Genomic DNA, 22,447 nt, shown 5'->3' on the forward strand with positions numbered 1-22,447 from the left:
AATGTGAAAATCAAAAAATCTCATTTAAAACGATAAATTAATAACATACGTTCGTTTTGACTCGTTTCCGAAGATCCAGACCGAATTCTTAGTGATCTTCTCACATATTTTTCGAGAACGGTTTTTGCTGCTCTATTTAGTAACAAAAACCGGGCAAGTGCGAGTCGGACTCGCGCACGAAGGGTTCCGTACCATTATTTATAAAAACGGCAAAAAATATATGTTTGTTGTATGGGAGCCCCCCTTAAATATTTATTTTATTCCGTTTTTAGTATTTGTTGTTATAGCGGCAACAAAAATACATCGTCTGTGAAAATTTCAACTGATAGCTAGTCACGCTTCATGAGATACAGCCTGGTGACAGACGGACGGACGGACAGCGAAGTCTCAGTAATAGGGTCCCGTTTGACCCTTTGGGTGCGGAACCCTAAAAATCGTGGGGACCCGTTTGAGGGCATTGTGATGTAGACATATTTTAACAAGAACAGATGACACTACAGCATACACGATAGGGTTCTGCGGTGGCAGCATGGTTCCATTTCTATTGCTTGTCACTATGCCCGTCACTTTCGCACTTACATGTTAGAACGAGGCATAGTGACAAATAATAAAGAGCCGACCATCTCAGCCCTACAGATTAGGAACAAGTAAAAGAAGAATTTTTTGACGCCAAATTTTTTTTTTGCTATGGTGTAGGCCAAACATATTCTGCTTCAAAAATATTTTTCTACATGCCCTTAACCTTTTGAACGCTTTATATAATAAACAGAAGCGTCACTGACACGCCAAACTCCCGGGCGCAAGCGAGCCTGTAATCCTTACTTGAAAGTGTGAAGGTAACATTGACAACGTCCGCCATAACACCTATAGTTGTCCCTGGCGCTGTGAGCACGACTAGTAACGACGACTTTAGGTGTTCTTGGCGTTCAAAAGGTTAAACTGATCCCCACTATTTTTATTACACCTTGTACAGCAGTTACAACCCGGCCGAGGTTGCAGCTGACGATTCTTGACCACCACACATATGAAACATTAAATTCCAAATTACTAAAACGTCTAAAAACTAAAATACCTGTAAAGGTATGAAGAAATTAAATAAAAGTTTTAAAACAAAGCATCTTTATTGTAATTTATCCATAACTTCTCGTTAAATACAAAATAATACGGAGATGGGGACTCTTAGAAAAATAAACATCTTCAATAAATATACGACAACACAAGTCAAAGGCGGACTTTAGGGGAAAATATCACATTCATACGAATATCTGTCACTCTATTTTCAAGTCTGAAACAGAGCGCATAAAGTCTATATTGATTCAAAAAGTTGCAGATATTTCTTGTATGATATTTTTTCCTAAAGACCGTATTTCGTCAATAATTTTCAACATGTCACAATGGATTTTATGTTCCATAAGTTTCTTAATTATTTTTACATACATATAGGATTTAGGAAGATTGTTAGGTACATTTGTTGCCAAGTCTATATAATATAGTATGGAAGAGATATATCGAAATATGAAATTTTAATAGTGTAGGCATTATTCACTGTGACATATTGAAGAACCATATGTCAAATTGATAAAAAAGTAAAGAAAAAATATTACACTTAAATCTGATTTAAAATCAGCGTCAATTTCATAATATAAACTTATACTAATACAAAACATTACGTCTAGCGTGTAAGAAATATATTAATAATAATTGTACAATATCAGTATCATTGACTTACCTGATGCCACAGTAAATAAATAAAAGCAGTAGTCCAACTTCAGATAGCGACAGAATCTAGGGTTGTCACTTTGTAAAGAAACAATCAACTGTTCATGCAATATGTGTCAATTATTCAGAAAAAAACTACTGCTTGAATTTATAACTTGTGGTTACTCTGCGGGTATTTTTGTCACATACACATTTAGAAATTTCAAAGAACTGGGCTTCAGTATGTGATGAAAAGCATACTAGAATATATTTATTATTTTCTCAAGACCATAACTCGTTCTAAAGTAATATTATTCATGTTTTAGAAGGTATAAAAATTTCGAACGACATTTCTGACAGGAACTTGCGAAAATGACATGTTAGTTTATATTTACCCGCAGGGTTAATGATTAAAATTATTTTAAAAAACTGTCATGTTCTAGCGTAAAGCTACTATACGATTTTGTGATATATCAGGTATACTGGAATGTCCGGAAATATGACTTATATAACGTTTATAAAATGGAGTTACGGTACACGACATCGATGAGCTTCAAGCTATATAGCTGCTATATAGGGTCCACTAAAAAAATTGTACCTTATGTACATTGTAATGAGGTTCATTTTTGTTGCGCCGCGGACCCTTCCACGGTTGTCGTTTTTATTGTGCATGCATAGAATAAAATGCTCAACTGGCCCTAACATTAATCCTAAACATTGACCACTATTTATCGTCATTATTATAAATCAATTTCGCATCATTTCATAAACAAACACGAGACGCAAACACATGTTACGGAGACGGTCGAAAACGATCAGTCAAAACGCATGTTTCAATATTTCCAATGAAAATATTACACCGGGCTTTTTGACAACCCTAAACAATCGCCAAGTTTGCAGCTCTCCGATTGGTTTAAAATCGTGATCGCTGATTGGTCGAACGATTTTAACGCAGCGTTATTGGCTACCCAATGTTCACGTTGCGTTTTAAAGTTATGCGTTAATGAGTGTTATCGTCAAGGCACTAGAGTCCATAATTACACTCGCTTCGACTGAACGTGTCCGACCTTTGATCCTATCGACTAAGTAGTAGCACCTAAGTAGTGAAATATATTAGAAGTTGTAGCAACACGTCATATATTATATATTTAATTTAACATATAATTTTTGAATTGCCCGACTTTGCGTTCTTCTGGTTTGCCGGTTTGTTAAAACCCCAAAGTTTTTAAATATTACCAGTGCTTTATATTTTTTAGGGTTGGCAATATTTTTTTCAACTATTGAAGTAACGAAAGTCGAGCTAGAAACAATTTATTATTAGTCCCGCATTACATTGTAGTGTTTTAATCAAGAGAGAGAAAATATCATTTTTTATAATCTAAAAAACGGTGGTTTACCTCGTGTGACGTTGTTTTAAAGCTATCCCATATTGAAAACATTATTAATCTTGAAACGTTATTATATTTTTAATACACGAACACTTTTTTTACTATGGCAACATTTATTTCTACAAAGCCTGAGAACCTAACGCGAAATTTCGTTAACTGCATCTCTTTCACTCTTGCATATTCGAGCGATAGAGAGGCAAACAGACGAACGAACGATTTCGCTGTAGGCCTGATATAACTGGTTGTATGAAATGCGTTGAACCTAGCCTAGCCTTATAAAAATGCTTGAATATCATTGCCAAACTTACGTTTATTTATACAAATAAAATTGCAAGATAAAATAAATCGAAGGTGCGTTTCGACGTCACAACATCCAATAAAAGATTAATTAACTTTCATAATTAATTAATAATAGTATAGCGTAACTTATATTAATATTCGCAGTGTTGTCGCTTACAACTATCGTATGTAAAGTTTACATACAAGTTTAAGAAACGTGGCGGCCATTTTGTTGAGTTCCGCCATCTTGATTGCATTGCACTAGTCGACCTTATTTTATTTAAACCGCTTTTCACTAGTCAACCATACCAGAGCATAAAAACTTAATAAAAGACTTCCTAAGGACTTATTTCAGGTAAAATTGATTCGTTATTTGTAAAGAATAAACGGATTTTGACTAAAAACGAATGGGTTCATTTAAAAAGAGGTAAAATTCATCCTTTTCCACCCCACGAGAGCTTCCACAAGGACGGAAAGATTACCAAGTTTTTAGCTTAGGATTGTGCATCCTAATTGAGGTTGCTGGAAGTTTAATAAGTAGTTAAACTTAGAATTGCACAAGAACCACCATGGTTACCCAATGTTGCGGATTGTATTGTCGACTAGTGGAGCGGTTTACGCGCTGTCGGTGCGGGTTGGCGACTCGGTGTCGTGTTACGGCTGCGTGCTTTGTTGTTGGATTTCTATCTTTTCGACCGTCATGTCTGGGTTCATCGCTGTTGCCTCCTGCGAAACAAAAATTGTATGGTAAGTTTTAAATATTTTCGACTTAAAACTTATATAAATTTATTCCATCTCTACTAAATACGTTAATGTTAAGAGGAAATATAAAAAGATATTCTGATAAAAAATTATAACTAGAAATAAGCCCTACTTAAAACTATTAATTGATTGTAACGGTCGAGTCTCAAAAGATTAGAGAATAGATACGGACGACAAAGTGCCAAAAATAAGTATACACCTTAATATATGGTCAAGAAGGTCGTGTATACATATTTTTAGGATATTCGAATCGATAGTTTAGACGTTTGGTTTGGTAGACGATTGGTGAGTCTAAGACAAATTCGTGCTTCGAATTTGACCGATAATGTAGATGTTGGTTGTCAAAAGTTGATTGCATTTGTTTGACTATTAAGTTACCACCAAAGATATAGAGTTGGGCTGTCAAATATAGTCTTTGACCTATCTATGACCAATCGGGTCTAAAATGCAATATAAAGTTTAGGTTATTCTAGGTTCATCTTTTTGTTGTTCTTAATTTGTCGTGTTATACTAACTAACCAAAATCTTGTGTTGGAAGTGTATTTGAGCATTAAACTATTATTCCAGGGCCCGTACGTTTCATGCCGTTGACGCAAAAATGACGTAATTTAACATACAGGGAGTTGTTTTACAATACTACAAATTTAGATAACTTACTTATTGACGGGTATCAAAATAAATACTTGTTACGAGAATAAAAGCTTGTTACGCTGTTAAAAATCAAAAATATGTATTATTTAATAAATTAATAATCTATTATTTATTTGAGTGACAATAAGATGAAAGTCAGTTAGACGTTTCTGTACTCATTGTCAAGTATATGTATAACGTACGTAAATAGGTTGATAAATGATTAATTATTACAAAAATATTAATTGGAATCATACTCTATGTAGCGTGACGTCGTTTTTCTGTCAACAGCATGAAAAGTACGGGCTTAAATTATTACTATGTATAGAACCGGTACAGAGAACCAGTATTTTGTGCCATGAGTTGTTGTTGCTTTGACAACAATCCATAAAAACGGAGCGACATAAACGCGTAAGCGCCATGGACGCTTACGACGTTATGTGCGTAGTACAGGTTGTTTTGACAATTTCGTTGTTTGTAGTGGTTTCTCTATAGTAATAATAAATCAATGGGGTAGAGTCATCTTTGCAACTTTATTAACAAATAATTACCTGAATGGCCTCGGCGAGGGCTCGGTCGTGGTCTATGGGGTCTCCGTCGGACTGGATGGTGATCTTTTGTTCTACGCGCGTCTCTACCACGCCGTTTCGCTCCGTCTTGTACTGTAATTTTTTTTAATCAAAAAAGATTGATACAATATACATTTTCATACAATTTATTAAAAACATACATTTTTTTTTAATACTACGTCGGTGGCAAACAAGCATACGGCCCGCCTGATGGTAAGCAGTATCCGTAGCCTATGTACGCCTGCAACTCCAGAGGAGTTACATGCGCGTTGCCGACCCTAACCCCCTCCCGCCCCTCGTTGAGCTCTGGCAACCTTACTCACCGGCAGGAACACAACACTATGAGTAGGGTCTAGTGTTATTTGGCTGCGATTTACATTTAATAGAGTCAATAGGAACCTACGAGTAAGCATAACAATCTAACCATCAGATATTTGCTCACCATGTATGATCTGTAAACTAGCAAATATCTCAGACGGTGACACTTTTGTTCAATAAGTTTTAAAAATTATGAAGTTATTTTGACTTTCTATTTTTCATACAAATTAAATATTATCTTCAATGTACCAATTGACGTTGCTTGTCACGCCTTAAACATGACAAAATTCGCAATACATTGCGTCTTAGAATAAACTTTAACCTTTTGAACGCCAAGAACATAGGCAACTAAAGACGTTATGACACTTATGACGTACGCTTACAGATGTGCAAGTTGCGGAAAGTTTCCAAAAATTAAATAAATAAATAAATATTATAGGACATTATTACACAAATTGACTAAGTCCCACAGTAAGCTCAATAAGGCTTGTATTGAGGGTACTTAGACAACGATATATATAATATATAAATATGTATAAATACTTAAATACATAGAAAACACCCATGACTCAGGAACAAATATCCATGTTCATCACACGAATAAATGCCCTTACCAGGATTTGAACCCGGGACCATCGGCTTCATAGGCAGGGTCACTACCCACTAGGCCAGACCGGTCGTCATCAATTAGGAAACGTTCTCGGAAATTTCTTGAAAATTTCACAGATATATAAGAAATTTCCATTTCATGTTTCGGAATCTTTCAATTCCCATACAAAATAATAAGGAGTTTCCGGAACTTTCCAACGTGGAAAATTTCGCAATTTTGGAAAGTTTCCTTCGGCAGATCAGCACGTACGCTGTCAATGTAACCTAGACACTTTGGAGTAAGATTTACAGCTCGGAGCTTGGCGTTCGAGTGATGTTTGTGTTTATGACACGAAGCGTTCAAAGGGTTAAAGAGTATTAAAAATTAAAACGCAAGATATTTTTAAAAGTAGCTAAATCGATGTTGGTTAGTATGAGGATTATAACCTGCAGTTTAATTTTTTGCTCGTAATAACAACTGTAGGTATACTCATTGTCTAGTTTGCCGTATTCTCGCATAATTGTAACATATCCTATAATTTTTATTGGCAAAAACGTAACAATCCTGGTTTAGGTGTACATGCGTGATATTTGTCAAATAATGACGGCCATTCGCGTCCGCAATACGAGCGTAGCAAAACTGAAAAGGGCTATCCTGCCTTTTCGCCGAAAATTGTAATGCCGAATTTCACTTGCCAACCAAATTTTTCGCAGACGTTTTAATTGGCATAATAACTTTTACCAAATAATTATTTCGCAACCATTTCATTTCCCAACCTATAGTTGGGAAATGAAAATTGCGTACTAGGTTGGGTTAGGTTAGGTTGGATTATGTAAAGTTGGGAAATGAAATTCGCCCAAATGAAATTTCGGCGAAAAGTTTGTTGGCATGTGAAATTTGGCAATATAATTTTCGGCGAAAAGGCAGAGAACCATGAAAAGGTGCTCAGGTTTTCTAAAGTAAGCAAGCCACTATTCAAATAGAATGGTCGCCTCGCCACTGCTTACATGTGATGGTTCCTCTACACGATGGCCCAGCGTAGGCCAGTCCAAGGGACGCATTTATGCGTTAGAGGGAGCGAGTGATATTGCTATCTCATTCCACCGCATAGCTGCGTCCCTTAGACGGGCCTACGCTGCGCCATCGTGTAGAGGAGCCCTGAAGTGAAGGGACCGGTAAATATAAATGGACTTACGGTGATGGTCTCGACCGTGCGCGTCTTCGAGCTGATGGTCTGCGAGGACACGATCTCACCGTCCTCGTTGATTGTCGTCTCTTCCGGTTCCCCTGCACTTGTTGTTGTCTGAAAAAATATAATAATTACAGAGTTGATCGAAACATTTGGAGCGAAATTCGCGAACGCCAACGTGAGTGACCCGTGTTAAATGTTTTTGTAAAATGTTAATCTCACGGAACATTTATACTCGTTATTTTTGTAAACTGCGACTTATTCCTGCCGCCACTGGTTCCGCTGCTGCTTTTTCGCTGCTGCTGCCGGTGAGTAAGGTTGCCAGAGCTCAACGAGGGGGGTGGGGTTAGGGTCGGCAACGCGCATGTAACTCCTCCGGAGTTGCAGGTGTACATAGGCTACGGAGACTGCTTAACATCAGGCAGGCCGTATGCTTGTTTGCCACCGACGTAGTATAAAAAAAAAAAATCTTTTGTCGTAACCGTGAGTACATGACGTTTGATTTGGACCACTCACAATCTCAGGGATTCGCCCTATAAGTAGGGCTAACTACAATTATCAACACCCAACAAATGGCCGGCACCTTTAATTATTTAAAATATTTACCCTGGTGGTGGCTCCGTGAACCATGCTGCCAAAAGGAGCGTTGCCCATTACACTGGTGGTGGTGGTCGTCCTATACGATCCGGGTTCCTAAGAACAGAACATATATTATAATTATTATAATCGGCATCCTTGATAACATGGAGCAGTCAATTCGTCCAATTTGGTAGTCATTGAGTTGAATTTGGCACAAATAAGTTCCGATGACAATGCAAGTACTACGTTCATTAAAATTTGAAATTATATTTTGACAGACAAAAATGCAGGTCCAATAATATTGTACTTTCCTCGAGTACAAATTGTAGGTGTAAATGAAAATATTTTAAATAATCAAACCGGTGACACTAGAGTTCTATAAACGTCTTATCATTGCTGTAGTTTACCTTCTTACCTGATATTTTCTATATTTCATTGTCTGTGACTAAGCAACACAGTATATTTTATACCTACTGCAGTGCAAAATCAAACTAATGGACAAACTGATTGAAAGCTCACAAAAGAACACATTTCTACAGTTGCTCTATTCAGAGACCATGCACTTCAAACCATGCTTCAATAAGGTACCTTACTGGTGTAGCCTCTACATATGGCTCTACACTGTGTAGTTGGAAACTAAGCCTTATGTGCTAGAACTTACGGTGGTGTAGTAGTGACCCTCTCCGGCGCCTTCTTCGAAATCGATGGGTGTGCCGGAATCTCCGCTAGAGATTGAGCTCTCTGAGCCTCGTCTGGTTATCTGATGCTGTTGCAAGCCACGCGATGTTAGGCATTCCATTCGGGAGGATTCGGGCACGTTCGGAGATATTCGGGATGATGAATGAAGGATCAGGGGTGGAGAAGCATTTCAAGAGTTTGTGATTCACCGTTACAATGAAGTGTTTAAGATATTTTGGGATCATTCAAGTTTAGTGAAAATAAGGTACGTTGATTATGAGTAAAACACCCAGAATTTTTAATGTTTGAAACATTAGGATGTAAAACACCGATGATGTTTAAATTTTAAAACACCGATGTAGTGGAAAAGTTGGGCCGATATGGCGAAATGGATGGAGTTATCACATTTATGAAGTGTTTATGAGGTTAGGTTCGGATTGCAGATTCAAGACCATTCAGTTTTCATTCAGGATCGTGCGTCAACAGGTTGGAGTTGATTTGTAATGGGAAAAAAAATAAAAAAACGAAAATTAGAACAAAATAAATGTCGTGCAAGACTGCTGTTTCACTCATGTTAACCAAAAACATTGAGAGGACTTAAGGACCGACCATACCAAAACTTGTAAACATTTTCCTCTGAGAAAAGTTTAACTAAAAGTCTAGTTGACTTAATCTTTCAAAAACCATTTACTAGATGTAAAACAGACATCGAAAGTTGTTTCAGCTTTAAGCTTTCGTAAGATCGATCCTTTGAATTTAATGAAAGAGCAGGCACAGAGATGACAAAATCAAATTGGAACTGAATTCCATTCAAATGATATTAAAAACAAATCAGAAACAATTTAAATGATACAAACGCATGCAAGAACCATCCAATGGCAATGATAGTCAATTAGGGTTGTCAATTACCTTATCGCCAGTAGTGACCATAGTTTTGACTTCCTGCGTCAAAACACGCTGTTCTTGCCTGGTGGCTGATGAAGTTAGGGTATGGGCTACTGTCTTCTCTTCCAACTGTTGGGTCTTGGCCTTGGTGTCGAGATCGTGATGCGTCGTTGCCGTTCTCGTGGTGACAGCCCTCGCCGTGACGTACGGGCTCTTTCCGGTCTCCATCGGCTCTAGGCTTTCCGCCTAAAGTTAAGGGTTAGACTAGCATGCATCAAAACTATTTACACAATTATATAACACATTTACTAAGACAGGCTTCTCTAAGCTTGAAAAAAGGGGGTAAAATTAAAAGTAAATTAAAAACACACGTGACAACGAAACGATGAAATGAGATTTGATTAAAAATGGCGTCTGGCCTGGTATGAGAAAATGAGGGTACAAAATCATAAACGAACCTTATTGGTGTGTGTGGAGAATGTGACCTCGCCAGTGCCGAGGTTCTCGACCTCCTGCTCGACATTATGCGTGACGCCCTCGTCATTCTTGGTCAGGAGTTGTTTGGTGGTGGTCTTGACGACGACGGGCGGAGTCGGGGTCTTCTTGGCTCGCTGCGAGACGGGGATCTTTGAGGATAGAGGGGTGTTTGACGACGCGTAGCCTTGGTGCGTTATATGCTCGCTCGTTGTGAACTCTGTGAATGTCCTAGGCTCATCTCCTCTAACAGGGCTTTCATCTTTGCCGAACGTTGAGAATTTATGGGTATTAACTTTCTGGATATCAATAGTGGCTGGGAGATCCTGGGTTTCCTTTTCTATCGTGTAGTTACCGCTCTTGTCTTCGAAGTGTGAGGGATCTATTTGTGAGTAATGTAATATTAGTTGTCCGGTAACCGGGTCTCTGACGGCGGTGCTCGGGTCTATATCTCCTGTATCTGGGTCGATATCTCCATATTCCGTCTTGATTCTGCCGGTGACTGGATCTATTTTGCCTGATAACGTCATGGTTTGTGTGACAGTGGTTCTTGCGCCTTTGAGTCTTGGATCATCTGGGTCTACATCGATCGTTTCGCCAGTGATCGGGTCAATGATTTGATACAAGTAGACAGTTTTTGTTGTAATGATTCTGCCAGTTGTTTCATCAATGGTGCATTCTTTAGGATCGACTTCCTTGACGCGTCCTTTCTCGTCTTTCTGCGTTATGATGTAAATCTTCACGATTACCAACCTGCCGGTCCTCGGATCGATTTTGCTGACTTTCGTGTAGATTTCTCCTGTGGACGGATCTACCTGAGAAGCGGAATACAAAGGTTGGTTGTCTTCATCAACTTGACCAGTAGCAGTGTAGATTTGTCCACTAATCGGGTCGACTTTGATAAGCGACCTGTCGATTTCATGTGCCCTCAATATATTTCCAGTCTTCGGGTCTAAACGACCGTAAATAGTGATGATATAACCAGTGACGGGGTCGATTTGACCAGCGGTGTATAGAACCTCTCCAGTTGTAGGGTCTTTCGGCCCAGCGGTCCAGATCTGGTTGGTTTTGGGATCAACCTTAACGTTCTTGGGTTCATTTGATACGATTTGCTTGCCTGAGACAGGATCGACTTTAGTTTGAATTATCCTCAGGCAAATAAGCCTGCCAATGTCCTTATCGGGCTTTCCAGATTTCGGGTTAACTTGTCCACTGCGTAGTAAAAGTTGGCCGGTAACAGGATCCACTTTCACTTCCTTGCTTTCTAACTTGCCGGTCTTAGGATCGTTGTATGTGACAGTGCCTTTAACTAGATCGATTTGTCCGTACTTAGTGTCGATCTTGTTGGTGTCGGGATTGAACTGACCAGTTGTGCTTTCGATGACGGAATGTTTTGGCTCAATGAGGCCTTTTTTCGCATCAACCTTACCGACAAATGTCGTCACTTCTACCACAGGATCTATATGTGTTCCAACAACAATGAGTTGTCCCAGTTTTGGATCGACTTTTCCAGTTTTCGGGTCCACAACTCCAGTTAAGGTGATCAGACCAGTGTTCTCATCAATACTGATAGATTTCTTGTCCTGTCCTCCCAAAGTATCCGTAACGAAGATGACTTCATTAGATGGATCGATGACTCCGTATTTAGTGGAGATGTGTCCGGTTTCAGCGTCAACTTTGCCCTTAGTGAGCTCAACAGTGCTGTTGTCGATATCTACTTTACCTGTAGCAGGATCGATAGGGCCGGTGATGGTCGTAATGTCTACAACTGGGTCGTCTTGTTTCGTGACGCTCAAAATCATCCCTAAGTTGGGGTCAACTTTGCCGGTTTTAGGATCAATCGCGCCAGAGTTGATGAAGATTTGCCCTGTCTCGGGTAGGATAACACCATTTCTTTGTTGTTGCTGTCCAGCGGAATCAGTAGCGACGATGGTGCCCTTGTTAATGTCTATAACACCATATTTCGTCTCGACTACACCATTAGGGTCCAAAATACCAGTGAGGTGTTCAACTTCAGCTGTGTGTAAGTCTGGTTTCTTAGTCTTAGGGTCAATTCTAGTGAAGATGACCATGATCTTAACAATCTTTCTCCTAGGAGGAGCCGGCGGAGCTGTAGTAGGTTTAGCTGGTGGTGTTTTAGGAATAGTTGCAACCGTAGGTGATGTCCTTTGCACTTGACTAATGATTGGCGAGGATTTCGATACGGGCGATTGCAATGGTGTATGGACTGGCGTGGAAGCAGGAGTCTTGACTGGTGATGGGGTATGCCTCACGGGGGAAACGCTTAGTGGTGCTTTAGCCAACACATTCTGCTTATCAACAATCGTCAACTGTTGAGCGAATGAGGGGTCTACCTTGCCTGTCTTGGGGTCTACAACCGCGGTGGTCACGATGAAGTTGCCCGTCTTCGGGTCGATATCTGCTTGTTTTAGTTCTTGCTTGCCGGTTAGGGGATCTCTGTAGAGGATCTGTCCGGATCGTGGGTCTATAATACCAAAGTCGGTGTGTATCTTTCCGTCCTCGGCGCTGACGTAGCCCTTTGAGGCGTCAATAGTCCCAGCACCAGCATCCACTGTCTTGGTTCTAGGGTCATATTTGCTCGTCACGATTACTAGGCGAATTTCGCCAACCGACGCTGGTTTTGTATGAGGTGTAACAGGCTTGTTAACAATGCTGAATTGCTGCGCCAATGTCGGATCAACTTTCCCGGTCCTCGGGTCAAACACCTGACTGGTGACGAGCATATGGCCGGTTGAAGGATCCACCTGCGCTTTCTTGACCTCCTGCTTGCCAGTCGCCGGGTTAGTCACAACGATTTCTCCAGTAGCTGGGTCTACGACGCCGATAGCCGTACGGATTTTGCCGTCAGGACCAATAGTTCCACTTACAGTATCTACGTATCCTTGGCTTGGATCGATCTTCTTGTTCTTCGGGTCATATTTGGTGGTGATGATTACCAAGTGGATTTCTCTTTCTAGTGGTTTAACATCTTTGTCCACAATACTAAGCTGTTGAGCAAGAGACGCGTCTATTTTTCCGGTCTTCGGATCGACCACGCCCGATGTCAGCAGGAGATGTCCTGTCTTAGGATCGAAAGTTGCTTGTTTAACTTCCGTCTTGCCTGTTTTTGGATCGACGCACTCAATCTTTCCTGTCTTCGGATCAATAATACCGTAATTAGTATGGATTCTGCCATCAGCGGCTTTGATACCTCGTGATGAGTCAACATGTCCGTTACTGTTTTCAAGAGTCTTGGTCTTAGGATCATATTTGCTAGTGATGATGACTAATTGCACTTCCTTTCCTGGCACAGATGTGAATGTGTCTTTAGATTTGTTCACAACGCTTATTTGCTGTCCTAATGTAGGATCGACATGACCAGTCTTTGGGTCAGAAACTCCTGATGTGACCAGTAGATTACCAGTTTTGGGATCAACGGTGGCTTTCTTAACGTCCTGTTTGCCCGTCACTGGATCGATGGTGACCACTTCGCCAGTAGCCGGGTCTACAACACCAAATGATGTGTGGACTTTACCGTCAGGACCCAGCGTGCCATTCACTGAATCGACATGACCATTAGGATCTAATTTCTTAGTCTTAGGATCATATTTGGAAGTGATAATAACTAAACGGACTTCTCTTTCTTGCGGCTTAGCATCCTTGTCGACGATAGTAAGTTGTTGAGCAAGAGACGAATCAGTCTTGCCTGTTCTTGGGTCAACGACACCGGACGTGATAAGTAGGTGTCCTGTTTTGGGATCAGCGACCGCTTGTTTTATCTCTTGTTTGCCTGTCTTAGGGTCTACGTGTTCAATCTTTCCGCTCCTAGGATCAATCACACCGAAGTTAGTGTGGACCTTGCCATCCGAGGTCATTATTCCTTTGGAAGTTTCTACGTGACCGTTGGGGTGGTCTAGTTTCTTGTATTTTGAGTCGTATTTGCTCGTGACAACTACTAACTGGACTTCCTTGCCGGGCACTGAAGCAAATTTGTCTTTAGGCTTGTCTACAATGCTGATCTGTTGTCCCAAAGAAGGATCAATTTGTCCTGTCTTGGGATCCACAACTCCTGAAGTAAGCAGTAAATTGCCTGTCTTCGGGTCTACAGACGCCTTCTTAACTTCTTGTTTGCCTGTTACTGGATCAGTTACAGTAATTTCACCAGTGCTAGGATCGACGACACCAAACGCTGTGTGGACTTTATCATTAGTACCGACAGTTCCAGGTATGCTATCGACGTGAGCATTGGTTAGGTCTAGTTTCTTGTTCTTCGGGTCATACTTAGTGGTGATGATAACCAAGTTGACGTGCCTCTCAGGAATGCCCTTAGGTGCGTCCTTATCGACAACTGTGAGTTGCTGAGCGAGTGATGAATCAGGTTTGCCTGTCTTCGGGTCGATAATGCCCGATGTTACAATGAAGCTGCCTGTCTTAGCATCAACGACAGCTTGCTTCGAGTCCGGCTTGCCAGTTTTCTGATCAGTGTAGTGAACTTTGCCGGTGTTAGGGTCGAGAATACCGAAATTGGTATGTACTTTTCCGTCTTTGTCGCTGATGATGGCTCGTGAGGTTTCCACGAATCCGTTGGGTGTATCTAACTTCTTGTTCTTAGAGTCGTATTTGGCAGTGACAGCAACGAGCTGAACCTCCTTTCCAGGGCACGAGGCGAAAGTGTCAGTAGGTTTGTCAACAATGCTGTACTGTTGTCCTAGTGTCGTATCGAGTTGTCCTGTGCGAGGATCAACAACACCCGATAGAAGAAGAATATTACCTGTCTTAGGATCGACTACGGCTTGTTTGGTTTCTTGTTTGCCAGTCTTAGCGTCAGTGACCTGAATATCGCCCGTTCTAGGGTCAATAATGCCATAATCAGTGTAAATCTTACCATCGGTACCGCTTAGCACGCCCTTAACGGCGTCAACGTGAGCGAAGTTGGGGTCTAGTTTCTTGCTCTTAAGATCATATTTGCTAGTAATGACGACTAGTCTCACTTCCCTGTTGGCCTTGGTGGCATCTTTTTCAACAATGCTGAACTGTTGACCAAGCGATGAATCAACTTTACCAGATTTAGGATCAACAACTCCTGTTGTAACCAGTATATTGCCTGTTTTCTGGTCAACGTACGCCTGTTTAGGTTCTTGTTTGCCTGTTTTGGGATCGATGTAATCGATTTTGCCTGTGCGTGGGTCGATGACACCATAATTGGAGCTGACTTTGCCATCTGGGCCTACTACTGCTCTTGAAACATCTACATGTCCGTGTGCGGCATCTAGTTTCTTGTGCTTACCGTCATATTTGCTTGTGATTACGACCAAGTTGACCTCTCTTCCTGGTTTAGCTCCAACTTTGTCGGCAGCCTGTTCAACAAAGCAATACTGCTGAGCCAATGTTGGGTCAAGTTTGCCAGTTTTAGGATCAATGACATTAGAAGTAAACAATATATGTCCAGTCTTGGAATCAACGTGACCGTGTTTACTCTCCTGCTTACCAGTCGCAGGATTCGTGTATGTAATTTGTCCTGACTTGGTATCGATGAGTTCTCTTTCAGTCTGGATTTTTCCAGTAGCTTTGTCAAGCGTTCCTTTGACGACAAGAACTGTACCATTAGCATCGTCAAGTTTCTTGTTCTTAGGATTATATCTTCCAGTTATAATGACGACTTGTATTTCATTTTCTGGTTTAGGAGCAGCTGCTGGGATTACAGCAGCTAAAGGCGCGCCTACTTCATGATGAGCTCTTTCTGAATCTAATAGCGCCAAAGTAGGATCGATGACGTTAGCTTTAGCTTGTTCTTTAAGTGCAGCTGACTGGACATAATCAATGCCTGGAGTTTTAAGTTTGCTCGGGTCTTCTGGAGTCTTTCTCTTCTCGGCACTTTCGGCAACCTTCTTATCTTCTCCAGGAGCATAATTGAAAGCGAGTCCAGCTTTCCTCGTCGTCGGACTTTGACTGTCGTTAAGCTGTCTCTGTCTCTCGTCGGTAATAGGTTCTTTTTCGTAACTGAAGGCTCCTTGAAGCTTGGGTTTGGTGCGAGATGGGCTCTTTTCAGTGTCCGTGTATTCGTAAGGTTTTGTGAAGCCTGGTTTTTCTTTTTCTGGACTCTTTTCATTTGAGGTGTCAAGATTAGAGCTTTCGTTAGATGTATCGAGCACCGCCACTTTGCCTTTGGGATCTTTGCTCTTCGAATCTTTTTCTTTAGGTGATTTTTGTTTGGGAGACTTGTCCTTGGGAGATTTGTCTTCTTTAGGCGATTTCTCTCTTTTACTACCGAATAGGCCAAAACCTCCGCTCTATGGTAGGAAAGGATGAGGAGAGGACGAAAAAAGAATTAAAAAAATAATAAAAACGCACAAAATACAAATGCGACAATGTGTGACAATATAAGCATTCTTTTGCATTTACTACGGTAACTTATAAAATGTCGCACAAAAATTATAAAATTGCAATATGCATGCCTCTCTATTCGCTTCTAACATTAAGTATTTACAAATTCTGTACAAAATACTTTCTGAGACATCGAAATGTTTACCAAAATGCTTCTATGGATCTTACAAAAGTTACAAAATTGTGTAAATATGGACAGTTGCTTAATCAATTGGATATCATTGACTTACCTTGTTTTTCTTGGGAGTGGTATCCACGTTATTAGTGACGCCTGGATCGCTGGCAGTGTCAGTGCCTGAAACGAAAAATTGTAGGCTATTGCTGCGTCGCTGATTGTAAGCTAATGTAAGTTTAGTGTTTCATATTAAGGAATCAAGTTTTGTTCTTTTAGTCCTCGGTCCAGGCGCAAATTTCGTCGGTCATCGCATCCCGGGCGATAACTTGTAGTGGTTAAGGGAGATGTAATCATGAAGTGATTCGTGAACTTCACGTCAGCTGCCGCTCCGTTGATGGGTTGAGGAACAGCAACCACCCAAGCACGTAAAAAAATTTTCATCGCGTCCCAATTCAAACTTGATAAGCTGATAATTTAGATGCTATTGTGAGTAAATCGTCATTATGGCGGTGGAAAGATAGCCGATGGTCATAGAAATCTGTCCCTAGTTCGCTTGCGTACTGAAAACGGAGTGTTTGAGTATAGGAATGATGAAGAATAAATCAATCAAACAAACTCATAAAGAACGCTGACCTACGAAAAAATTTGCGCCTGTGCGGGAACGGGCCTTAATATAGTACTGGTTTCAACATTTTAAACTTAACAACATAATATGAATTACCATTTTCAGCGGGTTTACTCTCGACCACTTTCTTGTCTTCCTTCTTCTCGGGTGTCGGCATTACCTTCACAGCACCAGGGGGTGGTTTCTGCAAGTAACAGTTATCTTATTTAAAATAAATAATGATACCATCTAAAGTAATGACGCAAAACAAATAATTTCGTACGCTACTACCTGTTCCTATTTCTATCTCACGCGCATATAGTACATTGTAGGAGAGTCTGGAAAACCGCTTAAAGATGGACGAGTGAGTTTGAGGGCCGACACGATAGTGGAGGCCCTCAAATAATACGAGTCCATATTTAGCGTTTCCGGCCGAGGCATTACGTGAAAAGTACACGACTACTGCGAGGAAATAAGAAAACATTTGCAAAACTTCAAGTACTTTAATAGAAATTAATATTTATATTGGCGTGAGGACAATTGTTGAAAGAAAGCGAAAATACATCGCCAGGAACATTTATATTTTCTTCACTAGAAGAACTCATTTTATAGCGTAGATACGTGTTTCAAACACAATTTACACTATCCATTTCAGTATTTTCCGATCACGCCTTTTTTACTTTTTTTATCAGTTTTAAGAGGCGCGTGCGATAGAGATAGAAAATGGCGGGTCAATGTACGAAATTCTACGTTATTTCTTAATTCTACAAAAATAATGAATTAAGAGTGTCGCGGTTACAATAAGTACAAATACAAATTCTACTCTACGAGACTAGGTGCAAAATGTACAAGTTACTGTGAACATGATTATGATTCAATTTCTTTGTCGATTTTATTTTATTGACAGATTTGGATAAAAAATTATAGGTTTGAAAAGCTCCTTATACTGGTTAGAATTGACACGAAATCCAAATTTGGGACAAAAAATGAAAATGTGTGACAATTCCCATTGAGTTACGGAAAATTTCATTAGTTTTCCGTAACTCAGTGTAAGATATTATAGGACAAACATTGAAATTGCACTTATGTTGTACAGAGTAAGGAACTATCTATCCGCCGTATTTTATCAACAATTAAAAAACTTGTTCCGAACACCTGAGATAGATTTGATTTCATAAAACACTAGAATGGAAATTAGGAAGTGGTGTTGCAGATGGAGTTATTAAGATTGGACTACAGCTGTACCGTTTTCCATTTGTGTTATGATTTATGAATTATAATTTGACGAGTTTTATCATGACCGCTGTTACGTTATCGTTTTAACCAAAATTAATTGCATATATCCTCCTAAGGCCCACGGTACTTTCCATAGTACTAATTAGTAATTACTTCAAACATCTGTATTGCCTTATATTACATGGAATACAAAACCTGTAAGGGCACAGTAATTTAGTCTTCTGCATAAGCATTATTGACAGAGCCCGTACATTTCATGCCGTTGACAGAAAAATGACGTCACGCTACATAGAGCATGATTCCAATTAGTATTTTCGTAATAATTAATCATTTGTCAACCTCTTTAGGTAACTGATACATATACTTGACAATCAGTACAGAAACGTCTAACTGACTTTCATTTTATTGTCACACAAATAAATAATAGATTATTAATTTATGAAATAATACATATTTTTTGTTTTTAACAGCGTAACAAGCTTTTATTCACGTAACAAGTATTTATTATGATACCCATCAATAAGTAAGTTATTTAAATTTGTAATAACTCCCTGTAAGTATGTTAAATTACGTCATTTTTGCGTCAACGGCATGAAAAGTACGGGCCCTGATTATTGACCTTCAACACAAGCCTTATTGAGCTTACTGTGGGACTTAGTCGTGTCCTATAATATTTGTGTAATAATGTCCTATAAACTACATTGCAGACATACAAATAAAATATTCATTAAAAAAACAACGTAATATAACTCAATAGGGAATATTACTGCAATGTTCTGCCGCCAAAGTGCAGCACTAGTACCTTTCGTAAACCACAGTGTATTATACATAATCTGTGCCTTAAACTGTTTATTGACAAGTTTTCACAGATAATAAAATATGATATTGAGGCATCAAGGCGGTTTGTTTACAAACGGCCTACAGGGAAACGCGAGAATCGAAATTAAGTTATCTGCCTCTTCATCGCTCGGATATGCAAGAATGATAGAGAGGTTAGATGACGGAATTTCGATTTCCTTGTTTCGCGATAGACCCTCAGATTGGGACGGATTGTGGTAGTGGCACCTCAACGCAGAATTTCGCGTAATATTCTCTATTGGAATAGTGTTACATATTTTTTGTGTGAACGATTTCATAACAATTTAATTATACATTTCGTGAGGCAGGTCCACACAGAGTCCGCGCTCTGTGTGGAACCGCCTATTTCCTATTGATTTTAAATTCAACTGCTAATTTATTTTACTGTTCGTGTGGGCCTTAGGAGGTTATTCTCAGCGTAAAGTCCCCACCTTCTCCCCTCTATCGGCCAAATACTCTCCCTCTATGGAGCTGGCAGACGACGCGCTGACCGTCCCCTTGGAGCCGCGGCGCAGCTTCCGAGCGGCGTGCGAGAAACGCCACGGTATAACAATAGTATAGCATAGGTGGGCGTACGAGATGAACAGTTATTTGGGAATGGTCCTTCGAACCGGATTGATGTGACACCAAATTGTATCCATGTTACCTCTCTTTTTAGAGCAATTTGAGACAAAATATTTATCACTGCAGCTAACCGCACTGCATGAACACAAAATAATACACTTAAACCGGAACGCTGACGGTTGAATTCGTTTTGCGAAAACTGTGAACGTGTGTTATGCTAATACTACCCAGATTTTTATGGTTTTTGAATCGGACAAACTTACGTAATAAAATGTCAATGTTTTGAATCATTAGTACAATAAGATGAACAAAAGCCATTCGTCAAATATGAGTGCTGATCTCTTACGCCAAAATGGTCAGTAATGCAACATGCTCACTATGTGAGTGAACTAAAACGATACTGTTTTTAAATATCTGTACCTCAGAAACAATATGGCGGATGTACATGCACAGTCAAATAAATTCAGTTCGCAGGTTATAACTAATCTTTTTTTGCGGTTACACCATGTGAGAAAGGCCCAAGTCACCTAATTAGTAAGGCAACCTGCCCTAATATCGGACATAAGAAGTTTAACCTTAGGACAAATTAACTAATAACGAACCGCGAAAAGTATTTGATATTCTATGAGAGCAAAACGTGTTTTTCAAGGTATTTTACGGGTAGGATATTATTGTATGTGACTTTATTTACTCTGTTTTTAACATTATATATTTTTTCTGCTCCTATATTGTTATCTGTCACATATACATTCATAATCCATAATGGTTCCGTTTTTTGCCATTTGGCTACGGAACCCTAAAAATAATATAAAAACATCCATAATAGGTTTGAAGGAAAGTCTATATTATCTATTATTCCTCATTACAGCACTTGTGCTTTAAATCGCTAAAACGATACTGCGATTAATGGCTACCAACTTAAAAAATCGAAATGAATACAGTTTTCGAACCGAATGCATTGTTGCCAACTTACAAAAACTATTTTTTAATGTCATCACAGTCTAGTCAACGTCCATTATACCCACGCCACTCGCTTTTTTGACCCTTATTATATAACGGTTGCATAAAATACTATTATATACAGAGGTAAATCTTGTTTTTAAATTTCTGTGACAGTCTATGTTATCATGACATCCGACATATTAGTTCTTAGGTATAATATTTTAAACTACTGTGTATTAATTAATATATGTGACACAATTACACCACATACAGGATGTTTTTTTTAGTCTTCTGCAATAATTTACGGGGGCTGGTCTGATGTTGATATTCTCTATATGGGACTCTTTTTTTCGTGTTTTCGGTATTGGTCTCATAGCAAAAGTTGCTCAGTATGAACTATATATTCGCCCTGTAAATGATTGGCTAAAAAAAAATCAGTATAGGGAAGACCCTGTCATTATTAAAATAATTGCTTTGTGTTGCCAATGATGAATGACAGTTGCCCTCCCCACGGAGAAGCTGTCTCATGCATATCTTCAAAATAACATGAGATGTAACGCTAATATGAACTTCATTATATAACTACAATGTACATTGTTAATTGTATTATGATCTTTGAATTTCATAAGTGAGCAATAATGGAAATATTCACCGCGAGCAAGATTTCAACACTGGCCCGAGTCAGGGCTATAAGTACGCAAATTGCGGGCATCTCCGTCACTCTAATTACGCCTTGGTTGGAGTAAAAGAGAAAGATCCCCGCAATTTGCGAATTTCGGTTTTCTGACTGACTTACTCGACCATTGGAGAATCTTTCCATCACTCTTTATTTTATGATTAATTGCCAATAATGAGAAAAAAATTTGCCAACTAAGCGGCGAGGAACAATAACACAGTTTATTGAGCCGCTAATAATCGTTTGTCCCTTTCCGACGTATTGGTATGATGGAAAGGGACAAACGATTATTAGTGGCTTGTGAACTTTAGTAGACGTTTATGAATAAGGGGTAAGTGTTTAACAAAATCTAGTATCAGCTAAAATGAACCCTAAACACCATAACCGAAGGTTCACTCTACCTTGTCCTTAGCCGCGGGCCGCGGCGCCGGCTGCGGCGGCATGGTGTGTCTCTTCACCGCCTCGGGTGGCAGCGTGTTCGCTTTCTCTTCGGCGGCCAGCGCTGGAATAGAAAGAGATATAAATCTTACATTAAAATGAAGATTTTCATAAGCTACGAAGAGAGTAAGCAGAGACCGATGTGTGGAACTAATGTCCAACCGCGCTTTTCGCGGTAGGCTATCTGAAAACTGACCTCATTTTCTTTCCTTTTGACACCATAACAGTGGCAAACAGGGATACGAACTTCCTGAGGGTAAGCGGACATCGCAGTATATGGACGCTCCAGCGGTGTCACAAATATGTGTGTGCTCTGAATCTCTAGTCAAGTTACAAACGCTCTATGCTCTTACGAGGGTGGATTGAAAAATTCGCGGCCTGAATATTAAAAACAAAACAGAGGTTTTTTAATTTATTTTTATTTTTCTACATAGTCCCCGTCTAGTTGAATGCACTTGTTCCATCTGGATTCCAGAGCCATTACACCACTTTTGAAGAAGCTTTCCTCGAGACCTTCAAAATAGGCATCCACCTCAGCTTGGACCTCGGCGTTGCTTGGACATTTGCAACTTATTTTAAAGGCGTACTAAAC

The 22,447-nt window shown here is 39.7% G+C and overlaps 1 protein-coding gene across 7 annotated transcripts in view; it reads right to left on the reverse strand.

Moving 5' to 3' along the window:
* Nucleotides 1-1,102: 1,102 nt before the first annotated feature.
* LOC133530044 (protein 4.1 homolog) overlaps nt 1,103-22,447 on the reverse strand; it is a 39,296-nt gene continuing 17,951 nt past the window's right edge. For 3 of the 7 annotated variants that reach the window (XM_061867860.1, XM_061867854.1, XM_061867857.1), the window contains 11 exons: nt 21,819-21,919; nt 19,667-19,750; nt 17,259-17,346; nt 16,653-16,717; nt 10,023-16,328; nt 9,589-9,810; nt 8,663-8,767; nt 8,029-8,115; nt 7,429-7,536; nt 5,309-5,419; nt 1,103-4,091 (listed from right to left, as the gene is read on the reverse strand). In XM_061867860.1, coding sequence (XP_061723844.1) covers nt 4,020-4,091; nt 5,309-5,419; nt 7,429-7,536; nt 8,029-8,115; nt 8,663-8,767; nt 9,589-9,810; nt 10,023-16,328; nt 16,653-16,717; nt 17,259-17,346; nt 19,667-19,750; nt 21,819-21,919 — 7,349 coding nt within the window. In that variant the 3' untranslated portion in view covers nt 1,103-4,019. The remainder of the gene's footprint in view (nt 4,092-5,308; nt 5,420-7,428; nt 7,537-8,028; nt 8,116-8,662; nt 8,768-9,588; nt 9,811-10,022; nt 16,329-16,652; nt 16,718-17,258; nt 17,347-19,666; nt 19,751-21,818; nt 21,920-22,447) is intronic. The other 4 variants (XM_061867855.1, XM_061867859.1, XM_061867856.1 and 1 more) reach the window with 3 other exon arrangements.

Source organism: Cydia pomonella, chromosome 22 (assembly GCF_033807575.1).
Source record: "Cydia pomonella isolate Wapato2018A chromosome 22, ilCydPomo1, whole genome shotgun sequence".
Classification (NCBI taxonomy): Eukaryota; Metazoa; Arthropoda; class Insecta; order Lepidoptera; family Tortricidae; genus Cydia; species Cydia pomonella.